The 26,295-nt window shown below is 40.4% G+C and overlaps 1 protein-coding gene across 1 annotated transcript in view; it reads right to left on the bottom strand.

Moving 5' to 3' along the window:
• The window catches only part of WDR64 (WD repeat domain 64), a 67,303-nt gene that overhangs the window by 26,447 nt on the left and 14,561 nt on the right, over positions 1–26,295 (bottom strand). The window contains exons 7-16 of the mRNA XM_037152595.2: positions 24,699–24,913; positions 23,217–23,351; positions 20,582–20,661; positions 16,158–16,297; positions 12,730–12,856; positions 9,729–9,877; positions 6,253–6,376; positions 4,152–4,327; positions 1,291–1,467; positions 744–874 (exon numbers count right to left, since the gene is read on the bottom strand). Of these exons, the coding sequence (XP_037008490.2) occupies positions 744–874; positions 1,291–1,467; positions 4,152–4,327; positions 6,253–6,376; positions 9,729–9,877; positions 12,730–12,856; positions 16,158–16,297; positions 20,582–20,661; positions 23,217–23,351; positions 24,699–24,913 (1,454 nt within the window). The remainder of the gene's footprint in view (positions 1–743; positions 875–1,290; positions 1,468–4,151; positions 4,328–6,252; positions 6,377–9,728; positions 9,878–12,729; positions 12,857–16,157; positions 16,298–20,581; positions 20,662–23,216; positions 23,352–24,698; positions 24,914–26,295) is intronic.

Below are 26,295 nucleotides of genomic sequence, written 5' to 3'. Positions count from 1 at the left end.
CACAACAGTGGATTGCTTATTTATTTGCAATACATCCACAGCAAATAATACAATGTTACATTATTTCCTTTACCACCAATGGCAGAACATTTAGAAATGAATGGCAGGGAGAGGATGATAAAGTTTCTGGTGATAGTAGGAAGAAAATCTAACTGGTTGGGTTTTAGAATTGCATAAGCCATGCCCTTGTTGGCATATATCTGTAATGCATTAGATGTGTTGGGGTGATGAACGAGAAGGAAAATTCATCTAAATGCCTCTCACCATTTGACTATGGTGACTTGGTAGATGGTGGTGTCACGGGGAATGTTTAGAAAGAGGAGTTGTTTGGGGGAGGAGTAGATTGAGGCAATGTTTGGGGCATGTCGGGCTTTAAGGTCCTGGTAATTGCCAGATATGTATGTGTGAAGCTCTGGGGAGATTAGAGTTTACAATGAGTATGCATTATAACTGTTTGTTGAGGTTATAAATTTGGACAAGATCACATGTGAAAGCAGACACTAAAGTGAGAGGAGTGAAAGTTTGAGCACTTGAAAAGACAAATCCCTGAGGCTGACCTTATTTATGTGATTCTGGGATTAGACACTTAGAACATAGTCTCCTCACATTTATAACTCCAGGAAACCTGCCTTGAGAGTCTTTACCATTCTCATTTTTTGCTTTTGCTTGTTTGCCTGTTTTGAATGTTACTTTGGCTCTTCCGTGGTTCAAGTAACATTATTTCAGGGAAAGATGCGACTTACAGTTCTTTGACAGTGGATGTTACGAAATTCCATAAGATGATCACACCATTTAAGGTTCCAGCAGCTATCAAGTTATATCCTTCTACTTGCAATAAATCAATGCAGTTCACTTGGGTACAAGCCACAGCCTTCTGAAGAAGGAAGGAAACCAACTCACACACCATCCTGGACACAGGACAGACACTATGCCTGCACTTGGTTACTCGAGAATTAACTTAAAGTGTCTTACTGTGACTTTTCAAAAACTGTATTGAAGTGTAGTTGGCATACAGTAGTATATGCATTTCAGTAGTACAGCATAGTGATTTGAAATGTATATGCTTACCATGTGATCCCCACAAGTCTGAAAACCATCCACCATGCAAAGTTACTATGAGATTATTGACTATATTCCCTGTGCTATGCATGACATCCCCATGATTTTCTTCTTTTGTAGTTGAAGCTAAGTCATAGTCCAGTGAAGTTTGTCAATGATATTTTCTGTATTTTTGTGTTTGCTTGTAATATTCCACACTAAACAGGAAGAAAATCAGGAAACGGAACTTACACTAGCATGTGGAGAAGAGGTTTCCTCAGCTATCAATGTCACATCTGGGAAAGGAATGGCCATGCTCCTCTCTTTAGCAGATGACTTCAGATGCACAATGCGATTTACACCTTGTAGGATAGGTGTGGCGTCAGGCAGCTCCCATACCACCGTGAGACAAATATCACTTTCTTTGCCCTGTAACAGAAATCTAGCGAGTACCTGACAAACTCACTTAACTATTTTACTTTGAGCTGTTGTAAAGATATAGAGAAAAATAGAACATATCACGATGTATCTACCATCCATTTTTATCCAGTCTTAAGTTCTATCCATCCTTCCCTAACATAATTCCTCTTTCTACTTCCCTCCTCAGAGGTAACTAGTAATCTAAATATGATATTAGTTATGAAAGTTTTAATATTTTTATATAACTAAATATTCACATTCTACATAAACATATGATACACATACACTGCTTTCAGGCTTCTAACTTTTTTATAAATGTTATCAAATTGTACAGATTCTTCTTCAAATTGCTTGCTTCTTAAACTTGTATTTTAGAGATTTATACAAGTCATTACATGGAGCTCTAGTTCATTTATTGTTAACTGCTTTGTAGCACTGCATAAATATAATTTATTTTTCCTCTTAGTGATGGATGTTCAGATTGTTTTCAATTTTTTGCTGCTTTTTAACTTTTTTAAATTGTTTTTATTGTCACCCCAGGACATGCTCATTGATATTAGAGAAAGGAGGTGAGAGGGAGAGAAACATTGATATGAGAGAGAAACATTGATCAGTTGCCTTTCATATGTACCCTGACTGGGGACCAATCCCGCAACCTGGGTATGAGCCCTGACCAAGAATCAAATCCGCAATCTTTTGGTTTAGGGTATGATGCTCCAACCAGCTGAGCTACACCATCCAGGGCTTCTGCTGTTACTTTTATGGACAATTGCTATAGCTTCTTCTTGAGCAATGCCTTGAGCAGAATTATCAAGTTGTAAAGTGTGCACATTAACAACTTTACCAGATATCACTAAGTGACTCTTCAAGGGACTGTTATCTACTTCCACTCTGACCAGGACTAGATAAGAGTTCTTTCTTCACATTCTTCCCAACACTTGATTTTACTTAATTTAACTTTTTGGCCTGTCTGATGGGTTTGAAATGGGACATTTCAAAATTAATTTTAAAATTAATGATATTAATTGCATTTTCTGAATTAGTGAGTTGAACTTTTGTGTGTATGTGTTTGTGAGACATTTGGGTTTTCTTACCTGTCCCTTGTCCATTTTAATCTTGGGTTATTTGTTTCTATTTCAGATTTGTGGGATTTCTTAAGCTACTCTTGTTCCTAATCTTTTCGAAGTTACCTGGGGATACAGTGAGTAGTCTTTCATACCATGTGACTTGTTTTTTTACTTTTTAAAAAGAAAAGTGATTGTTTTTAATGTGAACATAGCAAAGATATTTTGTTGTATCCCATGTATACAACAAAAAAATGTCATAGCTCTCCATATTTTCATCTTGTTTTTTTTTAATGTCCTTTACTTTCCCCCCCCCCACAAAACTCTTGCATATTTTTGTTGAATTCATTTTAGGTGCCTCATATTTTCCTCTGCTATTATAATGTAATCATTTATTCTACCTTCTTGTTGAGTATTATTGATGACATGCTATTGATTTTTGAATTGTGAGTTTTTATATGGGGATAAAAGCCAAATTCTTAACGCTGAATGCAGCTATGATAAAGTGGAGAGAATATCGGTCTAAGGGTGAAGATAACACATTTCTAGCCTTGGATCTAGTGAGAGACCGAGGAAAGCTTATGTTTGGGGGGCCTTATTTTTCTTGTTTGTAAAATGAGGACTTCAGCCTTTTATGAAAAGACCGGGCAGTTTCATAAGCTCGTTTCTGAGACTTAAGAAAATAAAGTCAAGAATGTCAAGTGCAGAGGAGACGTTACATTTCAAGCCATTACAGACTGGTTTGTGGTCATTAAAAAGAAGTACATAGCACTCATGGGCATGCGGCCTCAGAGCACAATGCACTAGCCATAGTCCTGGGCGACTGAATGTGATGATGGAGGCCATGTTTGCCTGCTCGTCAGTTTGCTTAATGAGGCTGAGGGTCTGGAAAGAAAGAGGTCTGGTGCTTCTTTCCTTCGCTCCACTTGCAGCTCCAACTCCAGGAATGAACTGCATTTCTGCCACATATATTTACTGTTGTGTGCCTTACAAGAGATTTCTTATATTTCTTTACGCGAAGAGTATGGTCCATCAAGGAAACTTTTCACTTCTTTTTTCTAGCAGGAGGGCCATCAATAATCATCTTCATCTTTGCCAGACTTCTTTTTCTCTGATCTTAGCTTTCAGAAGGTCTAATGATGATGATGAGGATAAGTAATAATAATGAGTCCTCGAGTTCTAGGCAAGGACAGATTCACTCAATAATCAGAATAAATGAATGATCTAGCCGTCATTTGAAACATGAAGAAGGCATTGTAAGGTAGCAATAGACTCACAGGAAAAATAAATTACCCTGCTTCAAACATCCCAGCACAGCCCTGAGCAGACTGCATCACTAACCTTAACGTAAACAAAGCAGTTTTGGTAACAACCTAAAAAAGTGGCTTGAGCATCCCTGAATGCAATAGGGACTCTAAGAGACAGAAAAGAACCACCACTCGCCCTTCTTTTGTGCTCTGTACTTGGACCTGGGCAAGGTTTCTTAGGAGCATCCTAGGAAGATGGTAGGGAAATGCCGTCCTTAGCTGGCTGGCAAAAGAGGAGTTCTGTGAGGGAATTATCCACTGACGTGGCTGATTTTCCACAGAAAAGCAGGGAGAGTACCAAGGTCAAGGTGGAATTGCAAACCTGGATCATTTTGATCTTCCCACTTCTCTCCAAGGCGAGGAGAAGGGACTGGTGTTTTTCTGGCGCTTTCAGAAAAATCAGGCGTTTCATGCCGTGCTCTTCCTCCACCCAGTCCTTCCCTTTGGGCAGCGCTTTCACCTCTTGCCCGCTGTCGAAGTCCCAGATTTTAACTGTTCCTGAGCACACACAGGGAAGACTTGGTGGTTAGAATGAATGTATAGAAAGCTTGGCTTTCATCTCAGTGAAAATGGATCTATTTGAATGCTTTCTGCCAACAATTTATCCCCTATTTGTTTCCTACCAACATGTGAATCTCCCTAGCCTTGCTGTACACAAAATATTATTTCTGGATGCCTCGATTTGTCACGGGATGATAAAAACTAAACAGGACTGAGCAATACCCTGAAACTGTGACAGTTTTTCAGACCCTCTTGTCTGAGCTTTCTGTCTTAAATGGATCTTTGCTGCCTTTATTCTCCCAGTGCTTTCCAGTTTGCTAAATAACCCCCAGTACCTCCCAGTTATTATCAATAGTAAATATCATTGTTGCAATAAGGTCACAGTTTTGAAGGTGCTGACATGTCTTAGGACTTTAGTTCTCATTGGCTAACAAAAGGTTTAAGGGAATCCTAGCAGATAAGAAACCATCAAGCGTTGAATTGTTTTGTTGGTTACATGGAGGGAAAATACAAAAGGAATGTTCAATTTCTTCTTACATTTGAAATCACAATTTCTTTTGAGTTAACGTCACTCATTTAATTAAGTAATCTTGATAAAAGGGCCAGGAATGGTGATAAGCAGTGTAGTTGTTGAATGCCTAGTTCAAGGTCAAGAATCAGGCTCTGACATGGGCCTTTACAGTGGCCACCTCAAGGTTAGATCCAGCAGGATGCCCCTCACAGCACTTTGCCTCCACTCCCTTAACTGTCAATATTTAAAAGAACTCTAGACTCCAGCAGTAACAAAATAAAAAGTCTGTGCTTGTGTGAAAATAGCACCATCTCAGTCACGGTGAATTGCTCAATGCTTATATCTGATAACATTGTGTACATTGCTCAGAGGGTCTGTTATGGCTGATTTCCACGTGGTACAGGGTGTGCCGATAAGAGCAGCAAACTGCTTTCCTACGAAGGGTCCCACGTGGAGAGCAGCTGCGTGCATTCACACCCCGTCAACTCAGCAGCCTGATTTTATTTCACCAGCAGTGTTACCTGCTTATACTTTCCAAAATCAGACTTTATGTTAGGATGTCCTCTCAAGGCATGGACTGCCCTACCAGCCAGCATTTATTTAGTAAATATGTCTCTTAAGTAAATAAGTGTATTCTGCGTGGTGCCTGCACGAAGCAGTTCTATGTTCTAGACAAAGCAGGTCTTTCCCAGAGTTAAGAACACAATGAGTGGGGGTGGTGGAAACAGGAGGGAGGTGGGTAGGGCTGGGGGGTGGGCTGGGAGGGGACTAAAAGGCAGAAAACTGTACTTTAACAGCAATTAAAATTATTATATATATTAATATATCCCAAAGTCCCACAGGATGCTCCCCAGCACAAGGCACATCAAACACCACAGCACACCCTGAGCCACACGCCCCCTCCCCACCCCCCCGTGTGTACATGGCACATGCCCCCAAGGTGCTCGAACTTGTGAGCAAGTCCAAAGGAGAATTCTGGGAGTTGTGTGACAAAGCTGGCTGGATATTTTGTTTGGCTCCCAAATTCACTGTTAATAAAAATATTATCAGCAAGTACTGAATCTAATGTCTATCTCTTGGCTGATGATACCCGAAAGTAGACAGAATGAGTCCATGCAACACAGATTAAGTCGGGCCAAGGATGGAGTGAGATTGCAGGTGTGAAAGACTTTTGCAAACTGGAAAGCAATGAGATAAATGTTGTGTAAGGTATTGATTGTTTTGAGCACCAGTATCAGGGCATTAAGGCCTATTAAAAATGAGCCCATCACTCCTCAGTCGGGCACTGTGACCTCACTAGCACGTTTCATCCTGGTTCCTGCTCTCCCCATAACCCAAACAGCTAACGAGTTCCTAGGACAAATTCTCAGAGCATTAACGCAGGGAGGCTGTAAATGAATACTAGTCTGACCGTTATACGCTCCTGTAGCAAAGAGAAATCCACTTTCATTGATAGATGCAGAAGTCAGTTCAACATTGAAGCCATGAGGGTCTAAAATCTGGTAGATTTGGAGGCCAGTCTCAAGTTCCCATACCTGTAGGTAAGAACAACATCAATAACAAAATCAAATAACCCACATGCCCTTCAGTGCTTAGCAAAATTTCACAATATTCAAAACAACCTCAAGAAGGGTGCAGTACCCATCTAACACCTTCCCCAGCATCCCACCATGAATGCTGCTTTGATCAAAGGAGGTGCTGAAAGATGCGACCCTACAGAGGAGTGTTGTGTCTGAGCTGTCCTGGAGCGTGCTGCATGCGCCCGGGGCTGAGGCAGGCAGTGACTCTATTCCAGAGAGCCCCTGGCTAGGAGGGGGTACTCAATCGCTATTGTAAGTGTAAAGCAAGATAGAAATGTTACACTTATGAGTCCAGCAGACAAAATACCAAACGGGATTTTTTTTCTCTGTTGACACTCATCCAAATTAGCTCAGGGGTCACTGGACAGAATCCGTGGTTAACAGCATGGAATCTAAGAGAACCCTGGGGAAGGAGCTCACTGACCTTTCCAAGGAGTGTTGTGGTTAGAGAGACGGCTTGGGCTCCAGAGAGAAAAAGAGAGAGAGAGAAAGAAGTTGGGGGGAAAGGCTGAGACTTCAGAGAAAGCTGTCCCCGGAACTAGGCTGGGTGTAGCCAGACAGCCCAGAAACATGTCAGGACTCTTCATTCTCTCTCTTTAGAAACCCACTAGAGATTTTATAGTCCTGCAGACTTTCAGTGGGAATTTCCCCTCTTCATGGATGGATGGGCTGGGTTCACACGTAATAAAACTGAAGGGGCAGCACAGGATGAATTTGTTTGCATTCAAGCTGTTTGGGGGCAGGGGCTGCACAAGCAAAGGGCCGGGGCAGAAGGCAGCACTGATGGCCCCTCCAGGGAGAAGCTGGGGTGGAACAGGGAGGGGGAGGAGCTGAGGAACCGGCCTGGGAGGCTGATAACACATGCCACCTGGGAAGTGGTGGGGCCATGATCTGAACTGAGCCTGTCTGGCCCTAGAGGCCATGCTCCCCATCTCTTTGTGCCCCTGGGTATAGAGGGGTCCTTTAGGGAGAAAGAGAAACATGTGTCACTGCATGAGTGGGTTTCAGAGGTGACCCATCTCCTGGCCTGAAGCACATCCGTCTCTAACCTGTCAGGTATAGAAACTCACCTAGAGGTCTTCCTCCCCCCAGGGAGATGCACCCCCTTCAACTGAGAGTTGTATTTTCTGAAAGCAGGGCAGGTTTTCCTTTTAATTTCCCTCTACCTACTCTCTAGGCATTACCAGAGTTGAGGGATAGTCATGAGAGCTGGACCTGGGAAACTCTCCAGCGGATGTGCAGGGAAGGTCAGAAACCTCGAGGGGACCCAGAGGGATTTCACAGGAAGGCTCTCTAGTGACATCGTCTCCTCTTGGAGGGCACGCACGAGTGAAAGGATGACACTTGATGCAAAAACGCCCAGCCACCACAGCTAGGAGCCTGCTGTGGACGTGATCACATGGCCACGTACCCTGGACTCTGGGGAACCCACAGTAATGGCCCAACCAGAGGAACACAGAGGAAAGGGCATGGGCACTCACATCGGATGAACCTGGGTTCATATCCCAGGTCTGGGGCCGGACCTCACTGAGCTCTGGTTTGCTCCCTTCCACGTGTCATTCTGTCTGTCCACAGACAATGACTGTGAGGATTCACTAAAGCCATGAACTTAAGGCACTCAGCACAGAGCCTGCACCTATAGAGATTCTAGGAAACATCTACCAATTTCTTTCTCTTTCCTCTTAATATACCATCTTCCCCTAGCTCAGTTTTTTTTTTCAATTGCATATATATAGTATATCTATTGTATTTTGCCATGTATAATGGATACCCATGTTTTGGGGCCCAAACTTTCAGGAAAAAAAAATCTTTTGTTTAAATTTTTTAATTCAATTATTTATTTATTTATATTTTGATACTTGTTTTTTATATTATTGTATTTTGCATATGAATATCATTTTTGCTTTCTAGAGCTACACTTTTAACGCACAAGCATACATACAAGAATTAAAAACATTTATATCAATTCAGGATTAGTACTAGCCATATATAATGTGCATCTTTATTTTTCCCTCAAAACTTTGGACAAAAAAGGGCACATTACACATGGCCAAATATAGTACATACTATTTTGATAGTGACAACTAGCTTTATTTATTTAATTAAACGTGTGACAGTGATACAGGGTGCAGCCAGGGCCCCCCCCCCACAAAAAAAAAGATTTGGAATGGTGTCCAGAATTCAAAGTGTATAGGAATATTGGAGAGACATATAAGATGTCCTTACCGCCCACCCCCAGGGGGAAGAAAGGAATGGAGCCAGGGCCATTGAGAACTGTTTTGCATAGCAACAGTTTTGCAGCTAACCTCTGGAATGATTATTTAACATATCTATAATCTTTAACTGGTTTCATAGATATGTTAAATAGCTGTGGCCAAGTTTGGAGCCAGGGAGAAGGGGGTGGCTGGGACTGAGGATGTAACCAGGGGCTGCGCCCCTGAGTGAAGGTGCCTGTGAGAGAGCTTGGAAAAGATGGGCTCCAGGACATGTGGCAATAACTGCCCAAATGAAAGAGAAAACCACGCAGCTTTGCCAGAATGGAGGTCCCTGCAGCCAGGTGAAGAAGAAAGCCACATGCTTTTGGTGGAAGCTTTGGTAGAAGAGGCCCACGTGGCTTTGGGGTGCCCCCTTTGGCCGAGTGACCTGGAAAAGCAGGAGAGACTTTGACTGGAACTGGGTACAAAGGACTCTTGCCAGTAGACCATGAGAGGGTACCACAGTACTTTGGATTACCTAGAGAGATCCTGCCTGCATGGTGACACAGCTGACGGTGCCAGCGGCCTGCAACACAGACGTGTGCTCTTTTCCTGATTTACGGTACCCGGAGTTGGGACAGTGGGAGAAGGGAGCTGTGTGGGTGTAGGTGTACAACCTAAAGGACTTTGATATTTTAGTGGTGGCATTAGGCCTGAATAGCATTAAATAAACATTTTGTTTCCTTTTCACAAATCTCTGGCATTGAGAGATGTCTTTCCAATTGGCGGCGGACAGAAGAGCCCGGTAGATATTAGGATTTTGTCCTTGGGAGGGTCCCTGTCGTATAGCAGTTTTGGGCATCCCTAGGTGGGCCGAATATTGTATTGCCCCTCCCTCGGACCTCTTGTTCGGTAACAACAGTACCACGCAGCTTAAGCTGGCTTAAAATAGTTGTGTTTTTTATGGGTTTGTGAAAGCTTAAAAATAGATCGAATGTAGGGTCTTATCATATGCCACTACAGTTACTTAATCATTCAAAGACTTACTAGTAAGAAGAGAAAAATTCTATGTGTTTTGCCTCCCCCCGCCCCCAGAGTCAGTACGTACTTACCTTAATTATGGATTCGGAGCAGATGGTAAGTACTTGGTGCAAACATTTGTTGTAAAGCATGACATTGATTTCCCGTTCGTGAGTGTGGGGGACCTGTTTTGTATCCTGAATCATCCTAGTCAAAGGGTACATGTCGATAACACTGGATCCTGCAACAGAAGAAAGAATCTCATAAACACTCGGCAGTAGAAGTTCTGCATCACAGAGGATTTTATCCAACCAGGTGTGTCTGTGAAGAGCCAATCAGTGAGATTAGCAATATGAATGCTTAGGAACTTTAATGAGGTGCAACGACGTCCGTTTACAATTTTGATAATAAAACAAATACGATTTAACCAGAGAAAAGCATTCATTTTCAGCTTCATTATTTTTAAGAGCAAGCCATTCAGATTTCCTTAATATCCTCTTTCCAGTGGCCTCTATTTTCCTATTTTTATAGTCTCCTTTTTTCTCTTTTTAGAGTGGCTGGGGTGCACCTCTCCATCCCGTGGAGAGTAATAAGGGAGGTGGAAATGGCAGGGAAGCTGCCATTTAGTGATTGGAACTTATTGTTAGAGGGCCCTTTCCAACCAACAAGTGTTAAAAACAAAACACTGTCAACATCGCCTTGTTAAGTGTAAACAACGAGAATGATTGCAGGCCGGTGCTTGTAACATTAATGTTAAATGAGATTATTTTCCCCATCACCATAGTGAGGTAGCCAGAGAGCACGTATTCCTTACTCGAATTCTTCTAAGGGCATTTGGTTCAGCTTGACAGTAATATGGTAATCTGCAAGCATGATTTAGCTCAAAATTGACAAACTATGTATCCTGGTGGAGTGTAATGTCTGGAAGTATAAAAATATAAATAAGAACCACAAAGCATCCCATTGCTCCAATGAAAACAAAGTCTCTTTCCTATGTTGATGTGGATTTTTTTCTTTGCATTGACTTTCTCAAGTCTCTCCAAAGAAATCTCAACTTTAGGAAAGGTTTCAGTGGGAGTTACACACTACTAAACACTTTCCTTGGGTGTTTAAGTTTTAACGTAAAATGTATTCATGTGTGAAAGACTTCAATGGGCTCTTCTGAGAACGTTTTTCATTCAAATACTTCAATATGGAAATAGGAGGAATGTGGTAACCAGCCAGTCAATTAGCACTTGAAGCTTCTTGGTAGATCCTTTAACATTATATTGATAGTGATGTTATTAGCAAAGCTAGATAAGCAGGACAAGTGCAATCCCCTCCCTTTTGGGCTCATTATACTGTTGCTATGGAAACAACGCTGTACTGAAAAGTTTTGTGGATTCAGGGTCAGAGGCTTTGGGATCCAATCCCAGGTCTATGTTTCCTCCTTGTATCTTTCTACTAGTCAGTCCAACACTGGGATATTCACTTTTGTCATTTATGAAACAGGATAAATAATAATCCAGCCTCGTGTGGTGATCGTACAGACCACAGGAAATGAAGCACATGAAAATGCCTTGTGAAAGAACCATACAGACGGCTGTGCTTTAAGAGTGGTGACAATGACAGTGATAATGCCACAGTATATTCTACACAGCAGTCCGGAATGTGGCTGTGTCACTAGGGTTTAGAATATTATACTGGCTGCTTCACTTGAATCAAAGCATGAATGAAAATCTGTGCAATAAACTTCACGTCATTCCGGTGTCAACTAAGAGTTGCAGCCAATGTATGCAGCGCTAGTGATTAAGCGATATTCAGAGGTATGCATATTTTTAATTTTTATTTATTGATTTGAGAGAGAGAGGAGGAAAGGAGGAGAGAGAGAGAGAGATCAGTTTGCTGTTCCACTTATTTATGCTTCCCTTGGTTGATTCTTCTATGTGACCTGACTGGGGATCGAACCCACAAACTTGTCATACCAGGACGGCACTCTAACCAACTGACCTACCTGGCCAGGGCCAGAGCTGTATATTTTTATAGGCAAAATATTGTCATAATGACATACAGTTAGGAAGAAAATTTGATTTTCTATCCCTTTTTTTGGTCTTAACACTCAAGTCCTCAGTAACTCTGATGATAAATGGGATGGAAATGATGACCCCAATAATCAAACGTGCAGGTTGGCACACTAAGGGAGACAATTTGCTTGCAATTTTTAGGATGTTGTTTGTAGAGGAGGGATGCTTACAACCAGAACTAAGTTCTACTTTCCAATCTGGAAAATTATTTATTAAGCATGAAGTGCTAATTCACTCATAATCCAGAAAAAACTCAGAATTTAAAAATAATGATGTTCTCCACCAGCAAAAGCACTAACCTCTTGGAAGGTCAGAGCCATTGGTCACTGAGAAAATGCTTAGGAAATTCATTCTAGGTTGGTGTTGCAGGAGGAAAATGAATTATTAATGTGGTTCATTTTTCTCCTAAAGCCTGAGGGTAAGCAAATGCTTAGCATTTGTGTCTTTAGTAAGCACATGTTTCTAAGAGTCAACAAGAAAAGGAGGAAACAGATCTGTTGGCATCAGCCCTGGGCATCCAGAATTCGGGCCTCTCTTCTCTCTCTCCACTGTTCTTGGTCTAGAAGCAAAGGCCCGTAGGAGGCTCAGCACCCTACCTACCTAGTAACTAGAGTCCCAGTGTCAGTGTCTGGGACCAAACTGCCTCATTGAAAAAAGCGGTGCATCCGTTCTAAGGTGGACCGTATTCCTGCTCCCAAGAGTAAAAACACAGCTGAAGTTACCTTGCCTTAGCAGCAGGGAACACCTCGTGTTTCCACAGAACCCACACCACATCTCCCTAGGTTCAGGAACTTGGAGCCCTGGCATGGTATTTTCAGAGAACACTGGCTACACCTTGCATCCACCCAGCCATGGAGATATAGGAGGGAGTGGAATTCAATGAAATATCTGCTGCGATGAATCAAGGTTTATATACCTCCCTCCTAGTTTGGTTTTCCTTCTACTTTATGCTCAGGTACTAGTTAAAAACAAAAACAACAGTTAAAAATCAAGGTATGAGGTTTTTTTGCCATTAGTTGGGGGCACTTACCTGCAATAAGCATGCCGTGATTGGAGTCATAGATCATGGAATAAATCTGCATGTCTCCGGGTCCTCCCTGGGTGTCATGGAAGACTTGCAGGAGCGATAGAGTCTGGATGTCCCACACCCTGAACACCTGGTGGAGTAGGGGACACAGTTCACAGTTCACCACTTTGACACTTCACCCTTCCCATTCAAAGCTGTTTATGTGAAGCATTTTCAGAGTCTGCCATATGCTCCTAAGAACTTGTAGCAACGTATGACTTTTATGATGAGCACATGTTTGCTAAACTCTGATTGGGCTCTTGGTTCAGTGATTATTCATTAATATCAGAGGGAAACAGCAGTGATTACATGTTTGCTTAAAGGAGCTAAATTTTTGTGTCATTACAGAAGAGGGGAAAACAGAGTATTTATTATTCTTTAAGAATTTGGAGCCCTGGTCAGGTAGCTCAGTTGGTTACAGTGTCATCCTGATATGCCAAGGTTTTGGGTTTGATCACTGGTCAGGACACATACAAGAAGCAACCAATGAATGCACTCATAAGTAGGACAACAAATTGATGTTTCTCTCCCTCTCCCTTTCTCTCTCTTTCTAAAATCAATAAATAAAAAATTTAAAAGGAATTTGGAGAAATAATAAAGGACTGTTAACAGTGCAATGGAAGTCATGTTTCTCTTTGTAGATTAGAAAACAGGGAAGACAAATTTTAGGTCGAATGTTTCACGTTGCTCTTTCACGACCCTAAGACAATGAGAACGAACATCTTAGTAAATGCGGGTTATAAAAACCTCCCCCTTCCTGCTGCCCAGGCATACAAGAATTAAAGTTTTTTGGAGGTGGTATAAATATAGTAAGAGTATAAGGAAATAGGTTATCAGAACTCTCCTTTGAGGAAGAAAATAGAACTATGTAATACTCAACTACAGCTCAGGTCAATGAAAGCGAATAGAACGAATTAATTCAGCAAACTAGACCAAGTTTACCCTTTGTCACTTGAAATAACTGGTTATTGTTTTCTTTATTTTCTGTCTGGCTGTTTTTTTAAAGCAAGTTACAGTGTGATTGAATTTCAGAAATAAGTGTGATTTCATCAAGGATTAAGGCATCATCAGCCTTAATATTTTTGTATTATAATCATTATTATTAAGCTATTAAATTAGAATCTTTGTTGATTATATAAGTGATCTTTTTATTTTTAACTTTTTCCCACGATCATCATGGCCATTTAGTCCCATTACGCCCCTCCCCTGCCCTCCCCACAATCACCACACTGGTTTGTCCAGGTCCATGAGTCCTTCCTCCTTTTTGCTCAGCTCCCTAACCTGCTGCCACCCAGGGCTGTCAGCCTGCTCTCCGTCTATAAGTCAGCCTCTATTTTCCCTGTTAGTTCAGTTTGCTATTAGATTCCCTTATGAATGAAACCATATGGTACTTGCCTTTCTCTGACTGGCTTATTTCACTTAGCGTAATGTCCCCCAGGCCCACCTATACTGTTGGAACGGGGGAAACTACATAGAAAGCTCTAAGTACTTCTGCTAACAGAGACACCAACTTCTTATTTGAGACACTTATAATATAGTTAACTGAGTTAAAAACTTCACTACTACAGATGCAGGGTAGCCCTTATGTGTAGGGACAGAAAGATGTCTAAGTAACATAATTTTGGGGACACTGCTGACGAGCTTTGATGCATTTGTATACTCCCTGTAGACCAGGATTACTCAGAACTTGTACTTCCTTTGTTCTACCAAACATGCAGGTTTTGAGAGAGTAGCTAGAACACCGAACCTTTTCAGTCTTTTGTATCATAGAGTAAACTAGTATGATGAACTAGTTATGAATTTTATGAATTTTGGTTCAGAGCCTAGAGTGAGTGGCAAGCAGAAGAAGAACAAACAGTGGGATCGAGGAGCGCCAAAGAAATTGATCTCTATTCAAATTGTTTCTAATTGTATTGCTTTGGCTGGGATCCATCCATGGTTGGTGGTCTTTCTAACTCCTGTGTGTATACTCTGAGCTATGGCTGGCGGAGAGAACAAAGATGAGGCAAAAGACTGGGGTTTCAGTTCTAACCTACCTTTGAAATACCCTGACCCTCAGTTTTCTTGCATCTAAAGTGGACTCAGTAACACCAACATGCTCTCCTTATTGAATTGATGGGAGTATGTTCTGAAATCTGTGATTTTTTTCCCATAGAGTAATTCTATGTTTTCATAGTTCTCTCTTCTTCCGTGTTCAGTCCTGTTGGTCTTCCATGTGACTTCAGGGAGGTGGGACTTGTGGGTGGGCAGAGGCACAGAGGTCTTCATCCTGGGGCTGCATCTGTGCTCTAGATTTTTCTGATGCTCTCTCCCTCATGCCCTCTTTGTTACTGTCATATCAAACCGATTCCAGTTTTGCAAACTCTCTCTTTCTGATCTCTGGGCATCCATACACATTCCTTGTATCACCTCCACTTCCCCCCCAACACTCTGTTCCATCCAGCAAACTTGAAATTTGGAAAACTGGTATTCAAATAATCCCAAATAGCATTAAATGCATCAGGGACCAGTTACGAGGAAGACAATTTTTCCATAGACTGGGGGTGGAGGAGGTTGGCTTCAGAATGACTCAAGAGCATTGCATTCAAACTCACCTTCTGCTGTGCAGCTTGGTTCCTAATAGGCCACGAACCAGTACCAGGCTGTGGCCCAGGGGTTGCGGACCCTTGTCTTACAGTACAGTATTCCCATGCAGAAATGTAGACTGTCCTTCTGCTCATGTTCTTAGATACAAGTACCTCAGAGAAAACTTCAGAGTTATCTTACATTTCTAGTGAATATTGCTTGTTAAGGAAGTACTTCATAATTTTTTGCCCTTGTATATACATCCATTTGACCATTTTTTCTCAACTGGTTGCTACTCTTACATAGAAATTTGTTTTTGTAAATTGCCATTATAACCAACTGCCTTATTAAATTGGTCCTAACATTTTGAGCTGATTTTATTAAAATTTTCAAGCAATCCCATTATCTGAAAATATAACAATTTAGTCTCATCTGTAATAGTTACAACTCATTTTTTCTTATGTTATCACATTGGTTAGAAGATTTAAAACACTGTTTGATGGCAGCAGCAATAACAGAAATCCTCATTTTTCCCTGCGTTTAATAGTGCTGTTCCTGTCTGTTATGGGCAGGCCTTTTGTGTCTGACTCCTGAGGATAATGCTGCCTCTTCCCAGAGTTGTGTTCTTTTGACTCCTCAACCATATCCTTCCTTGTTCTGCATTCAGCAGAAACAACAGTGGCTCACCATTTCCCTCTCCACACTGATATTTTTCCCAGTGACTGTTGCTATTTCAGTCAAAAATTGTCTGTATTCTAGATCGTCCAACAGTTGATTTCAAGGGAAACAAATCGTGTGTGTGTGTGTGTGTTTTTTCTTTTTATTACCTTGGCAGAGGAAAGGCTGATGACCAGTTGATCTTTCTCATTGGTTACGATCTCAGTGATGCTGAACATGTGCCCCACGAGCTTTCCCACTGGCTTGGTGCTGATATTGGGGTGCCACAACCGGAGCACTTTGTCATCTCCTGAAAAGGATGTGAACGGTTGCTTATTTTCTTAGGGATACAGGCAGTGACAGTTTAAAGGGTCTGTGTCTCTCCATGTTCCCCACCCCCAGCCCTTGATTCTAGGAGTTCAGTTTATATGTATAAGCATACAGTGTTAGTCCTTCCCTGTATGACTTATGGCACTCAGCGTAATGCCCTCACGTAAGTCCACCCATGTTGTCACAAAGGGTAAGATTTCCTTCTTTCTCACAGCTGGATAACTGTCCATTGTATATAGTCTATGACCACAGCTTGTCTATTCATCTATTAACAGACACGTAGGTTATTTCCATGTTGTGGCGGTTGTGGATAGTGTTGCAATGAACATGGGGTGCAGATGTCTCTTGGACACCTTGGTCAGAGGGTACAAACTTGCAGTTTCAAGGTAAATAAATTCTGGTCATCTAATGTATGGAATGGTGATTATAGTTAATAATAATGTATTATGCACTTCAAAGTTGCCAAGAGAGTGGATCTTAAATATTTTCACCATAAAGAGAATGGTAACCATGTGATGTGACGGAGGTGTTAGCTAAACCTTGGTGGTAATCATTGTGCAATATAAAAGTGTAGCAAATCAATAAGCTGTACAACATATACATTATATGCCAATCATGTGTCTGTAAAGATGGACAAAAAAAGTGTCTCTCAGTCACATCCTTATCTCCCTTCTAAGAGCAAATCACAGTCAGTTTCTTCCAGGATGCAGCCTGGGACTTGCCAAGAGGCCGTGTGCCTTGTTTGGAGCTGCTTCCTTGCATCAGAGTTGTTTTGTAATAATTGTATTTACACATACAAATGTGAATTCCCATAAATATTTGATTCAGTACTTTCCCACCCATTCATGCATTGATGTATTATTTCTTCTTTAATTACTTCCCCAAAGCATTTAAGGCAGCTGTTCTTTTGTTTCCACATTCCTAAATTATGCAAAAATTATAATAAGAGAGGAAATCAAAGGAAGAGGGAAATTGTACATAATTTATACCATTATATCAAATCAACTGTTTTCATAATTCCATATTCCTTCCTAACATATATATCCATAAGAAAATATAATTTATATGTAGGTACTATAATAGCATGAATACTGTTTCCTAACTGTTAAAACCATGCAGGTACATAGTAAAAGATTTCTACAGTAAGGAAGAGTATAAATTTTTACTAAAAAAACTTCCTTTCTTCCCATAATTTCTAGTTTTAGTCCCAATAGAAACCCACTGTTAATTTTTTTCTCTCTTACAAATAGACTGTTTCTAGAGTTAAGAATAACACTTTTCCATTCATATTTAAATACTTTAAATTAGGAAGATTACCATTTCTTAACAACAACAAACCCCAATCACTAATTTTTATCTTTGATACACACCTAAAAATGTGCTATACATGTTGACAAAATGCAAAATCACTGTTTTAATATGGATTTTTACCAAGAAGTTATAGCCAGTGGTATTGAACGTATGGAGACACAGACAAAATTAAAGTTTTGTAGAGTAGATTTGTCATTTTGTTATTATGTATAGACTGAATGGAAGATTGTTTACTTTTTCTTTCCAGCTTTATGGAGATATAATTGGCATATGACATAGCGAAAGTGCAAGAAAATAAAATTCTGTCGTTTGAGCCACTCATTCCAGTCCGTGATATTTCGTTATGGCAGCCAGGGTTCACTAAAGCAGCAGCCAAGATATTTTAAGGGATACTGTCCAGTGTAAGTGGGATATTTTATTAAACTGAAAACTTCCACTGTAACCTTATTACCAACAAGAAGAAAAAAATGTCTTAAGAAATTACTGTTTGGCACTTTGCTAATTGTTGAGCATACCATAGAATTCTACATATTGACTCTATCAAAGTCTACTTTTTCAGAAACCTCCCTGAAAGCCTCTTCTAATTACTTTCCCCAGCCTCAGATTGAGTTAAGATTTCCTCCGTGTTGTTGTGGTGTTTTCTTGAGATTTTTCTTAAAGCACAAATTCTATTCAGTTTTAGTTGTTTGCTTCCATATATTTTACCCATTATTTGGTATTTCTCATTTATAGCAGTGTTTGACAAATAATGAGTGTTTGCTATGTGATTGTTTAATAAATTAGTTGGTTACTAGAGTCACTTATGAAGTGGTTAAGAATATCTATTTTAAGTAAGTCTGCCTCAATTTCAAACCTGGCTCTCTCACTTACTGGCTTTATGACTTAGAGTAAGTGGCTTTACTATCCCTTGTCTAAGTTTCCTTATCAGTGTAAAGGGGATAAATGGAACTATGTCATAGCTTTATTGTGAAGATTAAGTGGATCATACATGTGTAACTTTTTTAATTTTTAAAATTGATTTCAGAAAGAGAGGAGGAAAGAGAGTAAAACAATGATTTGTTGTTCCACTTACTGATGCATTCATTGCTTCTTATATGTGTCCTGACTGGGAATTGAACCTGCAATCTTGGCTACTGGGATGACATACTAACCAAGTGAGCAACCCAGCCACGGCCATACATGTGTAACTCTGAACAGTTTCTGGACCATGAACTAACTATTACTACTACTACTACTACTACTACTACTATTCTAAATCCCTGCCACGTACAATTCATTTGAAAATGTTTGGGGTGGGGGGGGTGGAAGGGAAATTGAGGAACAGATAAATGAAACATGGTCCCTGCTCTTGAGAGTTTGTAATCTGGTAGTACCACAGCAAGAATGAAAGACATACAGGTAAAGTAAAAATTCATAGAAAAGATATCAAATCTGAAGATAGGACATTGGACTATAAATATTATATTATGGTTCTTGTATCTTTGTTATTTTCCATGCACTTTCTTTTATTTTGTTGTTAAACCAGAATTTTAATAAGGCCACACATACAAGATAGGATTTCTTTCCTTTAGTGAGCTCTTATTTCTGTTAGTGAGTCACTTGGCCAAAATGCATCACTCTCAGTGAGATGAGTGGGCTCCATTAAGAGAGAAAAGCAAAGGAGGGAGAGTCTGGGGAAAACTAGATTACTGTCTCCAAGAAGGACAGGGGCTGGAGCAAAGAGAACCAAGTCAAGTTCAATTCCTCCAGCAACCAGCAGTGTGAGCTGTGACAAATCACTTTCCTTATGAGGACCTCATTTCTTTATCTGTAAAATTTTCATCTGGAGATTCCTTCTAGCCCTAACATTTTATGATTGTGAGAGTAGACAGCAATCAGAAATTTGTTAAGGTAATGAGAAACACTCCAGATTAGCAGGTCCACGATTCAAACTGAGTAATTCCCATTATGCAGTATCGCATCTGCATTTGCTTTTCATGGGCAGTGGCCAGGAAGTGTCACAAGACAGTACTCAGGTGTGTTCAGAATCCCAAGGCTCCGGCCTACAAACAGTTCTAGATACTGTTGGCTGGAGCAGCTCTGCCACGGGCGAGATCACTCCTGGAGCATGAGCTCAAGCTATACCCAGGAGAAAACCCGACTTACTTGCCTATCTCATGAAAAAGGAATCAATTGAGGATTGCCACCTTGAAAATGTCCAGGATGCTTAACCTAAGGGCTGTCTATGTCCAGTGTGCATTACAAAGGAAACCCAATCTTCCAGAGGTTCCCTGCTACCAACTGCTAGTAGCCCTCCAGCCCTGCTGGCTTTCTGTTGATAGTAAGAGAATCCATTCACAGTCTGTGGGTGGCTTTCTGCAACCAGAATAAGCAGAAAGGAATGTGGTGCTGAGCTCTAAATGCCTACAGTATTGCATCTGTGATTATGATTATGATAATGATGATGATCTGTTGACTCATGTCCCACTTTGTGTGAGCCATTTAGAAACATGTCTTATTTGTACTATTAGATTTTGAATTTGTAAGATAAGAAATACAACTTGACCTTTATGAGCTTTATAAATAATGCTTAGTCCCTGCCAGCTGTGCAATCACTATTTCTTGAAGGAAACATTCACAAATGTATGCAGAGCCCCCAAGGAATCTTTCATTGGCAGAGAATTGTTTTTATACACTTGACCTTCCAAACTAGAAGTTCAAGTCCTAAAGTGGCCAATACATACAACTGTTGAATAAAGAATTCTTGGTGGTCACCAAAATAATGCTCAGGAAATTGGCTTTTTTTTTTTAATCCCTTGCTCGTTTGGCTTCTTGCTCTTTTCTCTCTTTTTTTTTTTCCCCAGCAAATGCTTCTGTTGTATTTTCAAGCTCATCACATATCCATAACTTTATGAGAACTCTATAACTATGTTACTTAAGGAGAAAACCCCTGCAATGTGAACTATTGTCTTACCTCCGGTGACAATGACATTTGCTTTCACACAGTAACAAAAGCTGTTTGCTCCTCTTGGCATGGAAAACTCTCTGACAGGCCTGGGGCACACAAATCCGAGTGAAAACGTGTGTTTTCCTGTGTGAAGCTAATTCCAGTTTACACATAGATTATGTTCAAGAGGTTCATTTCTCTGTTGGCTATAAATCCATTTACCCACAGAAAATGTTGTAAGTAATCATTAACTCCTTACTGACTCACAGAGTTTACTTACTGCATCATGTAGTGATATTAGCACAACGTTTTGCACTGTTTCTACTTAATAAAAAATATTCAGAGGGAGGGGGTTTAGGGAACTGAATGGAAAAGGTAAGGAGATAATAGAATAAACAAAAACTTAAACAAAAAAGAAAAAGGCGAGGGGGTTGAGGGGTACAAATTGGTAGTCACAAAATAGTTGCGGGGATGTAAAGAACAGCATAGGGAATATAGTCAGTGATATTGTAATAACTATATAAGGTGCCAGGTGGGCACTGGAAATACCAGGGGGGATCACTTTGCAAAGTATGTGATTATCTAACCACTATGCTGTATACTTGAAACTAAAACAAAATAACATTGAATATAAACCATAATTCAAAAATAACATGTAAAGGCAATTCTGCTCCCTAACAACAAGGCCACTGAGCAAGTAGCATGTCCTCCTATTTTTTCTCGCTTTGGTCATGGGGCTTGTTGGTGGGAGTGAAGGCAGTGGAGAAGGAAGAAGGCATTGCTATCATCTCCTTGACATTGTAAAGAAGAAATTTCAGGGTGCCTTGGGTAAAGGTATTTTTTTGAGTGGTCCTCAATCTGGATTATCAGCTGTTGCTGAGCTATATAGATCCATTCCCAAGGGAGAAAGTCATAGAAAACTGTAGATAAGGAGTTGGCAAACTTTTTCTTTAAGGAACAAGATAGTAAATATTTTAGACTTAGCCATACAGTTTTAGTAACTACCCAACTCTGCCACTGTAGCAGAAAAACAGCCGTAAATAATACATAAATGAGAGAGCATGGCTGTGTTCCCAGGCAACTTTGTGAGTGTTAAAATTTGTATTTCACGTAATTTTCTTGGGTCATGGTATGTTATTTTTCTTTAACTTTTTTCAACCATTTAAAACTATAAAAACTATTCTTTGTTAGCAGATGTTACAAAAACGCATGGCCCTCTGGACTTGACCCCGACCCCCAGCTTTCCTAACTGCCATTCTAGATGTGGGAGCACAAAGCCCAAAACAGTACAGACGTGTGATAGCGCCACCTGTTCGCCACAGGATTCAAATTCTTTCTTCAGATGCTTTTCGGTGTTTCATTAAAGAAACAAAAAGAGGAACTTACACTTGTTGAGCCCAGTGTGCCAGATGTAAAGTCAGGCACTTCCTGTGAGTTCACTTAGGTGACTTTTATAAGATTAGGGGAGGCATAGTCATTCCCACTTGGAGATGGAAAAATTGAGACTAAGGAGAGCTCACGGTAATGGTCACAAAGCTAGTGAGGGTGAGGACAGAAACCAGCTGGCTTCTGGCTTCGCAGAAACCCTACTGATGGTACAAAATAGTAGGCATATGATTCAATTATTTTTAGTAAACTTACAGAGTTGTAGAACAACCACCCCAATAAGTTTCAGAACATTTCCATCACCCCAGAAAGTTCCCTTTGCCGTCGTGGGACCCCCTGCCCCCACCGTCACCAATCCTAGTGGTGTCCCTTCCTGATCTACTTCCTGTCTCTACGAATTTGCCTTTTCTGGACATTTTATGTAAATGAAATCATGAACATAAGGTTTTTGAGGTTTACCCACATGGCAGCACAAATCTCAATGCATTTTTAGAACTGAGAATTAACGTACAATAACTGATAGTTACTATATGTTACAATAATATACTATTACCACATAGGAATATAGCTATTCATAGATAGTTGCTACATAGTAATGGGTATTAATAAACATTTAACCATGCTACTCAAATTCTCATGCATGTAAGAAAGCCCCCTTTGCATGTAGTGCACATGGAATATAACGATCATGCAGCACACCCTCCCGGGCCTGTTGACTTGCGAGAAGGATATTAAAAGCATACAGATTTGAAAACTGCTCAGCTCTACCAGTAGAACTGTATTGGGGAAGAAGACGTTATGCCTGCACCTGTGTTTATTTATCCCAACAGATTGTAGCAGCAAACAGCAGGCTGTTGCCAGGAGGACCCATCATGTCAAGATGTACATGAATAACCTCAATTGTTTCCCTGAAAGTCTAATCTTGTCAAGCAGATGGAATAATTAAGGTCTCATTTTCCTAAAACCCAGTGCGGAAACTCCAAGGCAGCCATGGGCTTATGAACTGTAAGAAGCAGCAGGCACACTCCCTCTCGGGCACATGCCTGCCTTGCCTTTCCCCACTCCCTCCCCCCGGCCTGTCTCCTTGGCCCTTCTCTCTCCTAGGCTCCAAGGGCCCTTCTTCTGCCTCCGAAACTTACTTCCTGAGCCTGGGCAGCCCAGCTGGCTCACCTCTACTGCATCTGTAACTTTCTAAATAAACTTTGTCTTACAACTAAAAAAAAATCAAAAGCCAGAAAGTCACAGAATATTCACGCACATAAACTATTGTACTTACGAATTATCCTCAAGTTTCTTCAAAGATTCCAAGACTAGCGAGTGAACGCTATCTAAGGAGCAGGATCCGAAGCAGTTTAGGGTTGGAATATATCTAATTTTCATAACCCAGTCATTATGCAGCTTCCTTTTAACACTGGGAATTAAAAGGAAAGAAAGGGGGGGTTGTTTATGTTAGAATGTCAGACACAAACACACAATGTTGAGTGTCTATTTGGCATTCCAACTTGCTCTGAACTAAACCGTAACTCTAAACCGAGGCAAAGCCTGCATATATAATACCATCCTGTGCATTATACCACTTTTAAGGGTTTTAACTAAATTTTCGTAACTTGTTTATTTAAAGTGGGAAAGTAAAAGATTGTCAGCAAATTTTGAGACTCAATTAAAAATTACATAAAAGTATCTCAGTCCGATATTGGTACTGTCACCTTTACTGGAAAAATTCTTGTCATCCAAATGAAGAACTTTGTTTCGTATTGCTTTTGTCTTATGTGACTCAATTCATTTTTATATTTTCCAGTGAATACTGATCACTTAAATCAGTTGTTCCCCTGCTGTTGGACACTGGATATTCTACTATTAGAAATAACACAGTGATCGCTATACCAATACCTCTCAACACACGGGGATCTCGGGTCCCACTGAATATTTTAATCTTTTTCAATTTTTTAAGTGAGAAATTATATCTGATTTTATTTCTTTGATTAATAGAGAAGACACATGTAATGCAAAATTTGCTTTTCTCCCAATAAAAGAAATATATGTCTTACTCTAAAACCTTCGGACACAGTACAAGTATAAAGGAGATAATGAAAATACTCATAACCTTATCAGTTGGAGATACGTTTTGTTAGCATTTCTGCCCAATGAGCATTTGAAAATGTTCATTGACAATTTGCACTGTGTGTGCCTGTGTGTGAAGTATCTGTTCATGACCTTTGCCCTTTTTTCTCTGGGGGGAATTATTGTTTCTTCAACTGAATTCTAACACCTATTAAATAGACAATTAGTCCATCATCTGTCATATCTGTTAGAAATACTTATTCCAGTTCATTTACTTTAAAAATGTCATCTTTTGAAGCCCAGAGGTTTTATATCGTGTAAAGTCAAATCTATCAAACGTTTTCTGTGAATTTCATATCTATTGCTTTTGGTCAGACTCTTCTGTCATATTCAAGTGCTAGTAAATAGACATGTGCATCTTTTATAGTTTTTCATAATTTCGTTTTTTATGTTGCCCCTTAATCTATTCAAGTACCTATATATTTTCATTGTCAATAGTGCTTAGAATAGGAATTTTAGTTACTAATTCTCCTGGGTGTTTTCCCTTTCCAGTGGAAGTACCTTGAGGCGAGAAGCCTTTCTTGTCCAGCTTTATGTTGCAAACCTTCACCATGGGGTCCAACTCATTGTTTCTACTCTATAATTACTTGCATGATGTCTGTGTGACGACAATTGGACTCCCCATGTACCCACTTACCTTTTAAAGTTCTTTGAGTCTATGACCTGACTTTGCAATTTCTTTTTGGATTTTGCCTGCTTCAGTCCGAAGTCATCACTTTGGACTGTGAATTTGCTCACAAAGCCGCCATCGTCCCCCAAGAGGATGTCGTCTCGGCAGAGCTGGTCAGTCAGGGACACGACACACACGCAGAGGAGGCAGTGGTCCATGGGCTTTATGACGAAGTAGTTTTCCTAGAAACAGATGGGCACTTTTATGAGACTGACGCGCTACCTACTGCGCTAACGAGGCACCTCACATGGGCACTTTTAATAAGTTATTGCATTGCTCCAAAGATCTCAATGTTGAACTTAAATATTGTCCCTATTAATTTTTTCAAGCTTTTATTTAGTTGTTTTTAAAGAGAGGGGAAGGGAGGGAGAGAAACATCAATGTGTGATTGCCTCTTGCAGGCGGCAACCTGACTGGGGACCTGGTCCACCACCCAGGCACATGCTGTGACTGGGAAGTGAATCAGCAACTTTCTGGTTTGTGGGACAACACTCAACACATTAAGCCACACCAGCTGGGGCTGTCCCTATTATTGGATAAATGTTTTACTTTTGATATTTCATATTTTAGGTCTTCCCACAGTGTTGAAGGAGCTTGAGGGGGAAAAAAACAGTTAATCAAATAGAAGTTAATGAACACTCACTGTGAGCCCTACATTGTGTTTGGGGCTGTTTTGTTGGGGAAAAGGTAAGGTACCAACCTCTGGCTCGGTAGTGATGAGACTTCCTGGTGGAATATTATGAATGGCCCTCTCTTGGATTTATAAGACAATACTAACAGGAAGTATAAAAAGGTGTAGGCGTTCAAACAGTACTGACATAAAATTGGATGGTAAATAGGAAACTCAAGCATTCAAGTCCCAAATATTTCACAAGGAGCTATCAGGGGAAAGCTGTCTTGACACTTAAGTTTATTCAGAAATACTCAGCAAGCATTTGGCCAGTTGACAGTACCGCTGAGCTGGGCTCCTTCAACTGCACAGTTATAGCTCTCCTGGAACTCAGTCCTTACCTGAGATAGAACAAATAAATATTTTAAAAATTTAATTGTTTTTGTTCCGATTAGAATGAGTGAGACTGGAACATATTGAGAAGTTCTTTCAGTCACTCAACAGACATTTATGGAGCACACGTGCCATGCCAAGAACTACTGTAGGCACTTGCCTGGACAGGGATGAGCAAGACAGGTGTCTGGCTTTGTGGAGCTACCATTCCAGTGGGGGAAGACAGGAGAATAAAACAGATCATTGCACATAACAGAAGTCAGTTAAGAAAATAAACCACAGTGCCGAACTAAAGAGTGACCAAAGAGGCGGACCAGAATTGGTTGAAAGATTCAGCAGATGTTAAGAGGAAGCAGACCAGAAGGAGTGATTAATGATTATACTTCTGCTACAGCAGATTTTTTTGTGCCAGAATTAAGCATTTAATTTGAATAATTTTCTTGCCACACAAAGCTGAACTGGAGAGAAAATCTTTGAACTTGGTAACATGAGCATAGGCAAAAAAGCTAATATTTGGATTTAGAGAAGGGTATGAAAGGAAGAATTTAGCCTCTACTAAAA

The sequence above is a fragment of the Artibeus jamaicensis genome, unplaced genomic scaffold, assembly GCF_021234435.1.
Source record: "Artibeus jamaicensis isolate MK-2021 breed Jamaican fruit bat unplaced genomic scaffold, CSHL_Jam_final contig_467, whole genome shotgun sequence".
Classification (NCBI taxonomy): Eukaryota; Metazoa; Chordata; class Mammalia; order Chiroptera; family Phyllostomidae; genus Artibeus; species Artibeus jamaicensis.
Note: the sequence above shows the minus strand (reverse complement) of the source record. Positions and strands in the feature narration are given on the sequence as shown.